Here is an 11,301-nt window from a genome sequence, read left to right as displayed (position 1 = left end):
ATAAATCAGAACACAGATGACAGCAGTTTAAACAGTGTACATTGAGATTTATTAGAACAAGCACTTATAGCAGCAGTGTACAGAGTGATGGAGACAATGTACTGTATGCACTGAACAATAGTAATTATACAATTGCACTTCTTCAGAGATCTATTAGAAAATGCTTTTCAGTAAACAGTTTCCCAAATCTAGCATTGTTTGGATTTGCCTCTGAGGAAAAAAAAATACAAAAAATATGCTTTATCTTTTTTTTTTCTTTTTGGTAAGGCATTAGCAACATTCATTGGCAGGCTACACAAGTCATTTGTACATGCATTATCCAATTACATTGCAACAGGTAAAGGAGCATCATGTTTCCTCAAAAATTAGAATTGTGTGTATGTTTTGGACACAATATCCTGGAAAATCTGACTTAGCCTGAAGGAAACAGATGACATCTTTTGTTACATTTTAGAGCACAACAAAAACTATAGCATAGCCAAATTCACTTTTTATTTCCTACCAGAAGCTGTAGGACCTCCTTCAGTTTGAGTATGTATTGTGGGTATCATGTATACCACACACATCACTGGAATAAAGTCTTTGTTATTATTTCTTGTTTACTCTTCCCCCCACTACCACCTCCCTGAATCACGTGGCCGAGGGATGCTCAACTGTAATCAATATTAACTACTGAATGAGCCTGGGTTTTATTGCATGAGAGGTAGTCAGTGTGAGGCCTCATCTGCTCCTGGATTACTACAACAGTACGTTCAAAACCAACTTACGAGTGCAAAGACACAGAGTAAGTGTTGCAGCTGCATTACACGGAAACCTAAAACTGTTTTATTACTGCTCTTTTCTGGCTAGGTTTAATCTCAGAAATAGCCAGAGTCAGAACTCAAAATACCAAAAGAAAGCAATTCTATGTATGTACTAAAGCCTAGACGGAGAGAGGCACTTTCTCACATTCATCCTTTTCTGGGCTGAGATTAAAAGCATGCTCTTAGTCTGCCACCCCCTGTTCTACAAATCAGAAAGATTAGACTCCTTTTTTTGACTGGCATACAGTACTAGCAACCCTCAGCTCGGGGCTGGCACCATCCTGGGGGTAATATAGGGAAACAGGAACAGGGATCGCAAATATTCTTACAATTAAGCTTGCCAGAATGAGACATAATACGATGACTTGTTATTGTTTGAATGCACTGTTCTTTATTCCAAATGTCATACCTAATTGAGCTTTGCAGAGACATGAAGTTAACTTGTTTTTAAAAACTACAAGCTCCAGAATAAGGCTCCAAAATGCAACAGAGTCAAAGGAAAGTCAAATATATTGCTCAGAGCAGCAAGCAGTCAAACCAACTGTATTTCACACATTTTATCTTCCACAACACGGTGCACATGTTCAAAATTAAGCTTAAGGGCAACTAGTTGAATACCTAGCCTTGACTGCACATTAGGCCTACAGCTGAAATAGATTTGGGCAGCTAGATCATCCACTCACTGGAAGCTCACTGGGTTCAAGGGGAACAGAGTACCACAGCAGCTCAGCCTCTGCATAGGTGCTCATTTGGTTAAGCATGTAGGAATTAGAATTCAAGTGCTACAAAGCCTGGGCTTACCCAGCAAGCTGGTATATTGTTTTCTTAGGAATGTCTCTGTAAAATATTTTTATTTGAACTTAAGCATCTACATCTTTGAAACTGATTTAAATGAGAACTGTTTGCAATGTTAATGCTAAGTACACATTGATACCTGTGCAACATCCGAGTCCAAGCAGATGGAGCAGGGAAAAATCTGATGTGTGGTGCTGATTAACTCCTGCAGTGAAATAAAAGTCTACAGATTTGGAATACACAAATGACATCCTTTCTGTATTGCTTTTCAGCTCCTGATGTTTACAAATCATAAGCAATAAAATTGCTTTTACAGGTATAATCAGCTCATATTTGGAATCAGAATGAATAAGATGTAAAGAAGAATCATCATGAAGACATCTCAAATTTGTGAATAGTCAAGAACAGATGAATACATTTGCAGGAAATCAATCAAGAACAATTAACAATTAATTAAATTACTGAATGTACTACAAAGGACCAAACTTGCACTTTTAAAAATTGTGATACTGGAAGTAGCTTATATAATTTTCACTACAAATATCTGCAAATTAATTTTCTATTACTTAGAGTTATTCAGAAATTATGATACTGATTTTTTTTTCCAATAGACTATTCTTCATCATCTCGTTATGGAAGTCCACAGCAAACTTTTGAGTATAAAATTGGGAGTGCTTCATGTGAGGTTTAATACTGAAGTACTCAAAAAACAACATTTGGGTAGCTAGGTACATAAATGCTTCTCACTGTCTTTCTTTCCATTAAGTAAATTTCTTCTATTTCTTTCAAATTACAGAAAAAATTTATCTGGTGTGTCTAAGAACTCAGACCCTTCCTCACTACAGTCTGTTATTTCCCTTAAAAGCAGACACTATCTACCCTCTACTCAAAAGTTGCACTTGCTCTGTATGTTATACTTCTAAAAAGCAACTTTTGCCTTTAAATTAATCTTAAAAACCACAAAGCAAGTTCCTGCTTGCTTTTGTACCTGATATAATAGCATAATCACAGTAGAAAGACTCTGAGGATCTCCTTTTACAGGTAAGCTACCCAAAAAGGTGTACAAGGAATCAACAGATATGGTTTGTTTTGCTTGGGTTTTTTTTCAGAATAAGCACATAGATAGGGGCAGTCAGCAAAGAATGCTCTTTTAGCTGTAGGTTCTGACATTTTGGCCCACTAAAGAATTGGCACAGGGCAATCTACCACCTGAAAGTTTGTTAAAAGCAAAGAAGCTCAGTAAGGCAGTATAAAAATGACAACTAATCTAAACATTACCCTTCTAATGGCATTCTCAGAATTTGAGCAAGGTAAAAATATTAATATTTACAACATTTTATACATGTGCACAAGGGATCTAATCTCATACCCAAAAAAGAGTGACATTATTCCCAATTTATATTAGCTTTGTGCAAAAGTGAGAGAAAACACAGAATTCTTTGCTGTTGAAATACTGAGAAATTATAAATCACCAGTTAATTATACGAAGAAAAGTAGATAGAGACCCAGGGAAGAGTCTTGCTACTGGTTGCAACAAATAAAATATACATAAGCGAATTATCATAGTAGTAGAGAACTATTACGATAAACTTTCTTGATACCACAGTAGCTTCATTTTATGATGGCTTTTCATGTGCTAACTAAAAGTATTCCTTCAGACAATCTAGCAGTAACAGATAAAGAACAGGTAGTTTGCTATGCAGTTCTGGGGAAGAAAAATATTTCAGCAGCCTGAGTTCTTACTGATTTTACAGTAAATAACATAGACACAAATGATATACAAGGAAGAATCCCACTGGAAAAGCCCACTGATACATATTTTAGGCCCCAGGGTAAAATTTTAGTGGTCCACCCTGAGACCTGGACATTTAGCATGACATGAACACCACCCCTCATGTCTGCAGAATTCCAAACATGGTCTACTTTTTAAAATTCAAACTTCATGGGATTAATTCTTAGTGTGGGAAAAATGTTTGAAAGTAAGTAGGCTAGAAATTGTTAAAAAAGAACAAGAACAGTGTCTTTGCTAATTAGAGATAAAGCTTACTAAGGCAGAAGTTTGCATTTTTGCCTCCATAAGAAAATATACTCATCAGCATTTATTTTTCTGCTCAGTCAGGTCTTCTGTGAGACTCAGCAGAAAAGAAAATGTATTGTGATGTTAATTTGTTATACTGTATCTCAACTACTAAAAATACAAGTAGCACTTATTTTAAAAACTAAACAGACTTAATTTCTAACCTCAAATTGGAATGACGATTTTCAATGTCAACCTCAAGATAGGGGGTAAAGTAATTTTAATATTTTATTGTGATCCAATCTCAAAATATTTTATAAAATATGAAGCTAACACAAGGATAATAGGAGATATAATCTATATTTCTTCCACATAGTTAAAGACACTGTCCTGAATTTTTCTTTCCCTGGAAAATACTGAGGATTAACCTTGTATTCACTATGTTAATATTACTATAATATTCCTTGTTCAGGTGACTTTAACAAAGAAAGAGCATTCAGCACAGGACTACTAGACAACAAATCTGAGTGTGCAGTCCTGACTCAACCACTGATTATTCTCGGTGGACATGACAAAGATGCCCATGGGACACAAGCACAATTCTAAAAAGAGATGCAATTTCAGAACAAGAGGTTGTATGTGCAGCTACACTGACTGGCACCAGAAGCAAGTAGCTCAGTGAAGAACAGTTCTGGTTGAATATTTGCCACTGTGTTCTGCCCTTGTAGAACAAAGGAATTTGACTCTCAGAGAATTTACCCACTCCTGAGTTTCTGAAGGAACTTCCTCACCTCTTCCCAATTTGCATGCCTAATGTTCTGCACCAGTAACATCATACACTACCACAAGATATCCCCTTTCTCTAATAAAGACCCTAAAAGTAGCAGTCAGTAAGAAAACACACTTCAGTGTTTGACAGGAGACATGTGAATCATTGCTCCAGGAGTAACAATAAGTAGCTTTACCATACTTCAGTGAATTATTCACAGGTCATAAAGCACATATTATACACTGCTGATTATATATTCAGACTATTTACCTCTCTTTCTTGTCCAAGCTACCAAAATATCTTCAGCCAAATGCTGGCTACAGTCATTTTTTACTTATGAAAGGAGTAAAAACTTCTCTTCACCTTCAGCATTAATTCTGAGAAAATGACTCTAATTTTCCCTTTTTTCGTGTTGTCATGGATCAGTGGAAAGAAAATGGTATTAAGATAACCAGACTAAAACAAATTCAGCAGTTCTGCTGACAGTTTAATTCCTACAAGTTAGAAAACTTCCTGTTTTGTTACATCTGACACTCACTAAGCTTCTATGACTAGTTTCACCACTCTGCATCCTTGCCTTTCTTTTCTAAGGTTTGACAAAGATTGCAAGGAAAAGTTAAAAAAAAAAAATTAAAAATTAGAGATGATGAGTTTATAATTCCACAAAATTTGACAAAGTAGGAGGCCAGTATATAAAATACAAGTACATCAATATTACTTTTTAAACTTGCAAGAAACTGTATAAAAATCCATTTATAAAGATACTTTTCAGTCTAATGAAAGAAATATATCATTTCTACTAAAGCAAATGAATAAAGGTTTTATATACCCTAGTTTAAGAGTAAATAGTGAATTTGTTTTTGCAAGTAGATTCCTTATAATATATAGTACAAAAATAAGATAAATTGCTGTAAATGTGCAATTTCTCTGACCTTACTCAGATATGCAGCATTCTCCTGGGTGCCAGTCACTGTTGTAATGGAGCCTATGGAGGTAGTCTCACCAGGAATAATTATACCTTTATTAATACAGTCTAGATTCTTCCAAGGAAAAGGAAAAGGAAAAGGAAAAGGAAAAGGAAAAGGAAAAGGAAAAGGAAAAGGAAAAGGAAAAGGAAAAGGAAAAGGAAAAGGAAAAGGAAAAGGAAAAGGAAAAGGAAAAGGAAAAGGAAAAGGAAAAGGAAAAGGAAAAGGAAAAGGAAAAGGAAAAGGAAAAGGAAAAGGAAAAGGAAAAGGAAAAGGAAAAGGAAAAGGAAACCCTTTCTTCATGAAAATACTGACTGGTATCCAAACTACCATAAAAGTAACCTGGAATGGAGAAGTAGAAAATTATACTACTTTTTATACTAAATATACCTTGAAAATATCAATATATGCACTGAAGTGTAAATTTAAGTTTTACTCAGTTTTGATGACTGTTACTTAATGACAGAAAGCAAAAACAAGGAAGTGTTTTTCTGCCCCAGTAGCTGCCAAGTGGTTATGACATAGCAAATTTCCTGAGCTTTCTCATGGGTCTGTGTATAACACAAGGTTACCAGTGAGGCCATCCCAGTGTTTCTGATACACTTTTGTCAGTATTAATCTTATTCCCCTAGGTGGGCAAAACTCTCTATCTTAACACCTCCTAACATTTTATCATATGAATACAAATACACTTTCAGATGGATTTAATCTGAAAACCTCTCCTTTGCTTTAATTATGCAGTCATTATTACTAAGGACATCTAAAAAATGCTCATTCCTCAGATTACAACCCATGTAAAATTGTTTATTGTTGCACCAGACAAAGTCTAAAATTCTGTAAAACAAGGAGAACACACAAAACCTTCCCTATGCTAATAGGCCCTTACCAGTGAGAACAAGTTTTGCAAAACAGAGAGCAGATCTATTCAGCCCTCTTAGTTATTGTGCAAATTGCAAGTGAACATCTCTTCCCCTCCAGGGCATTTCTAAAAATTCTTATTTTTCAAGGAGAAGCTCAGTGTAAGACTGCACTTGTGCTGGGCTCCACTGGTGAGAGGTGAGAAAATCCCATTCCCTCTATGGGGAACAGAGGCCATGGCCAGAGGCAAGGGGCTCACAGGTGCCCTGGGGGCAGGACCAGCGCTGGCTCCTGGTTTGCCTTAAGGTCTGTGTCCTTTGTTTCCATACTGTAGAACTTGACATATGCCTGGCATGTGCTACTGCTCAAATAAAAACCCACAGGTGCCATACAGGCTTACTCAGAGTCAGAAGTTCAAAAGGATTAAAAAAAAAAGTAATATTATTTGTATGATGAAAAGACTGTTATAATGGAAACTGCACTTTTAAAGCCAAATACAAAAAAGTTTATTTCATGCAACTCACACCTGTCTAAAATTAGAATGGGTGCCTAGATGACTTTTTAATCACAGTGATACTTCATGAAAATCAACTCAAATCATCTTTTCCTGTGACATAAAAATTTCTAATATTCCAAAATTTTGCCATCTTGATAGTACTAACCTCAAATAAGAATGAAGCTATTTAAATCTTTGTAAGACATTGCATTCGATGAAAATAGCTACTATTACCCTATCATATCCAAAGTACCAGAAAAAAGAAGAAATTAAGGTACATTTTAAAAATATTAATAGAAAGTACAGCTCATAATTGTGAAACTAAAGCATAAGTATTGTGTATTTTTATACAGAGCTATGTGTTTTGAGAAAACACAGCAGAAAAGCATATGTCCTTGAAGAAAAATAACTTCTTAAATTGCATAAAAAAATTTATATGTCAAATTATTTACGCTAATTTTCAACACTTACCAAGCATACAGCAATTAAATCTACTGAGTTGGATAGTATTTTTCATGCTTTCCAAAAGGAAATATTGCCTGGATGAATGCAGTGAGTTGGGCTGAAAACTGCTTGAATCCCAGGCTTGAAGGGCAGTCAGTGATCAATAGTTTCTGCCCTGCTGGCAGCCAGCAATGAGGACAACCCTGCAGGGGTCAGTTCTGTGACCGTGTCACTCAACATCTCACCAGTGACCTGGACAAGGACGTAAGACTACATGATAACTCGTTCACAGATGACATCAAATCAGGAGGATGAGATGGGCATGCCAGATGGCAAAGATGCAACTAGAAGGACACTGCTCAACTTGAGGACTGGGCCAGGAAACACCTCACGAGGTTCAATAGAAGTGAAAAGGTCTGCTCCTGGAGAGGAAAAATCCTACATGCTGGGAAGTGATGTGTGAGCAGCAGCCCTGCCAAAAACCAGCTGGCATTTACAAAAGGTGCCAGGCTGCAGAACAGCCAGTGGTGCACTCTCTTTGCAGCATGGGATACTCAATTCTGCACTACACAGGCAGGGGATGGGGAGAACTCACCATCCCCTCTCACTCAATGCTGTGAAATGCCACAAGTTGACTAAAAATCATAATTTGGATAGAAGCCCTATACCTATCCACTTTAGAAACAGCACAAAATATTCCATGATGTCTGCCAATGCTACAGGAAAAATGCAATAACAGATTTTACACAGAATATGGAGAACTCTGACCTAGGAGAAGCTGCAAATATATAGATACAGACTGCAAATATCTTGTGTTGCATCATTTCATGTTTTTTCTACTTACTAACTAATTTAACATCCTCTTGGCTTATAAAGTGCCTTCAAGAGAAAGATTTAGCATATCACAGATTTTCTAGATTTTAAAAATGTTAGCATTATTTTTCTTTCAGTGAGTGTCAAATGAACAATTGTCAAAAACAATTCAGTGACAGCATTTTTAATGTCCACCAAGTTTCAGTTTGCATTGCAAATAATGGCATTCACAGAGCACTGCCAGAATGCTGTAAAACTTCTTTTCTTTCTGACCTTCTTTCTGTATTTAAATTAAAGATTCGAGGACATGCAGTTCTGTCCCTCAAATGTGCTTGGAGTTATACACAAATTATACTTCCTCATATCACGGTGAACTGCACACAAAGACTGGAGCAAAATATGGGCAAATGTTTAATAGAGTTGGCTTTAAAGAAAGCTACACAGAGTGATTAATTGCTATTTTACACACAATGTGCCAATTTGATTCCTAGTGTAATATTGTTAAAGCAAGCAGGATGACTTTAAGAAAATATTATTTTAAAAACCAACTTTGATATATTTTTATTTTCTTATAATAACAACTGCAGAACTAAAATAAGAATAAATCAGACTAGGTTCAACCAGGAAAGAGAAAGATAATATTATTTGAATAACTTAAAATTTTCTTTGGAAGAAATCCCATTAATCTACACAGGGATTTTTATACCAAATTTTAATTAAAAATTAATTCACATTCTCAATTCATAAAAAGTCTGCTTAATATTTTCTGTAGGTTTTCATAGTTCTTTCTGATAACAGAAGTGTGTGAAGAAATTGGAACTGATTAGCAGCTAGTTGCCCTGCTAGTTACTTTGCTATATGATCGACAGGGAGGTCTAAATTAATATAAAATAATGAAGCAATCTCAGTTGTATAGGGACCTGACTTGGAACAAGGAAGAAGCAGGCTGAGATCTGGGGATGTGTGGTAATGCACTGACAATTGTTCAAGCAGCTCTCTGGCAGATCACATACCTATCTAGTAATTTTATTTTCGGTCTCAGGACTGAATCAATCTTAAATAGAAAAATTGTATGTCATGTATGGGCAGAAAGGAAGACAGAGTCTGTGCATGAAATCTAACTTATCACCAGTGGTGGGATGTGAAACACATGCACAAATGGAAGACTAGATCATACCATATGGAATATAGCTCTTATCTAATAAATTACTGTTTTTTTCTTTTATTAAGAACTGCCCTCCTACTGTTTAATGTTTCAGAGATTTTCAAATAGAAAGTGCCAAGTCTTCTCCCACTTATATTAACTGAGGCTTAGCAACACATAAAAGACTGTTTTTAATCAAAAATATAGAACCACTTTATGAAAAAATGTAAAGTATATTTTGCACAAAAGCTGTTTTGGCAACACAAGTAGAAGTTGTTAGCTATAACACATGGGAGCCTCTGCTATACTCTCAAACATAATTTTAGATAAGAAAAGTGGATGGGGAAAAACAGAGCCAGGAAAATAAACTGTGTGTGTAGCAGAAAAACACTTGCATTTACAGTACTATCCAGCTTCTGGAGAGAAGCCAGAGACCCTCACATGAAATCTTTCTGTGCTTTTAACACAGTTGAAAAGCTTCAGGGATTTTTAATTGTATAAGCAGTTAGGGGGAAATGAGATTCACTGAGAGGTCTATGTCCAGCCAGTACTAAATGTGATGACTGCATCTCAGCATCAGTCATTTAGAATATGAACTTTCTGACTAGCAACTCATATGCATTTACCAAAATTGAAATTCAACAAGTTAGCAGTTTCTTTTCAGTCTGATTATACAGTCAGCATCCCAAAGCTAAAGCATGTACAGTAGGTCTCATACCTCTGAAATACAGTTAGATGTTTGGTTATCTTTTGATTTCAAATAATGCAGGTCTTCCAGTATTTATATTGTGATAAAATTCTAGAGCTTTAAAAATCTGCCCTTCACACAAGCCTAAGCACAGATATTTTAAAATTACTTAATGTACATCTTCATATTTTGTTAAGGCATGAACAATGGCATATGAATGGGAACAGCTTCCAGAAAAGCATATCTTTTTGACAAAGGCCAGTCCAAGCACATCACACCAAAGGACTAACCTGAAGCCAGAAATGACAGTGTTGTGACCCAAGAGTTTTTAACAAAAATAGTTGAAACAAAATGGAAATTTTTCTCTTTTTCTTTTTTTTTTTTTTTTTAATTCAAATTGTATTACTCTTAATGTCTGTTTAAAGCACCGGTTGCAGTTTTGCGCTTACCACCTCTTCCGAGTGACTCTGGATATCTCATCTGCTTCTTTATTTCTGAATTTTCAGTGTATGAAACTTTAAAAGGTTTGTTTCCTTTTTTTCTTTTTTTTTTTTCTTTTTTTTTTTAGTTTTGATGGCTGCTGCAAAATTAGAAAGATCCAGAAGTGGTCAGGGGCCTGGTCTAATGCACTTCCAAAAGTCCATTATAAAGATGAATATAAATGCATATGATATGGTTTTTCTGTAGACCCACAAACCACGCTTAGCTATAAGAAACATATTGTGCATAGTTATTTTTTTTTCTTCAGAGTGATATGTTTACTAGGTCTACATTCTCAATTTACCAGAGTACAGGAATGTCTGCTTTACTAAAGCCAGGATCCTTTCGCAGTTCCCAGTAGGTTTCATTGGTAACCCAGGCTTCTCTTTGATTAGCATCAATAACTTTTCTGTAGAAAGGGGGAAAAAAAGAGAGATAAAGAGATGAAGAAAGTTTTTACCTTAGATATTGCTCTTATGCTATATAAAATCAAATTCCACACTTCTCTGTTTTAATGCAGTATTAAATCAAATTTCATATTTCTAAAGAACACAAGAACAGACAAGAATTTAAAAACAAGAATCAACCTCTACCTATATCAAAAGCAGAAGACAGAAAAGACAGCTGAGACTGAAAATCTGTTGTTTGATCTGTAAGAGCAGGTCTTAGAGCCACCTAAAACCCCTTTGTTCACTACAGATTCTGATTATGTGAAGAGGATTATCCAGTAGATATAGCTCACAAAATGTAAGCCTTTAATAATTTATTTTTTTGTCTCTGCATTTTGCTTGTATAATGCTACAGTTATATCACACACATTCAGTATTTTCACTTTTGATTCCCCATGTTAGACATGAGGCTACTTGGCATGACTATTCCTTGTTTCAGAAGACTACTTAATTAAAAAACAGTCAATGAAGAAACACCTTCATTCAAAAATACATGCATTTTAAATGTATACATATACATTTATATATACATGTTATATATATGTATGACGTTGCTTTTCAGGTCACATGGTATTACTTG

The 11,301-nt window shown here is 35.4% G+C and overlaps 1 protein-coding gene across 10 annotated transcripts in view; it reads right to left on the bottom strand.

Annotated features, from left to right (window-relative positions):
- Positions 1 to 26: 26 nt before the first annotated feature.
- OSBPL6 (oxysterol binding protein like 6) overlaps positions 27 to 11,301 on the bottom strand; it is a 95,523-nt gene continuing 84,248 nt past the window's right edge. For all 10 annotated transcript variants that reach the window (XM_021552443.4, XM_021552440.3, XM_021552445.3 and 7 more), the window contains one exon: positions 27 to 10,681. In XM_021552443.4, coding sequence (XP_021408118.1) covers positions 10,573 to 10,681 — 109 coding nt within the window. In that variant the 3' untranslated portion in view covers positions 27 to 10,572. The remainder of the gene's footprint in view (positions 10,682 to 11,301) is intronic.

The sequence above is a fragment of the Lonchura striata genome, chromosome 7 (assembly GCF_050655825.1).
Source record: "Lonchura striata isolate lonStrDom1 chromosome 7, ASM5065582v1, whole genome shotgun sequence".
In the NCBI taxonomy this organism is placed as follows: domain Eukaryota; kingdom Metazoa; phylum Chordata; class Aves; order Passeriformes; family Estrildidae; genus Lonchura; species Lonchura striata.
This window is presented reverse-complemented; position numbering and strand designations above follow the sequence as displayed.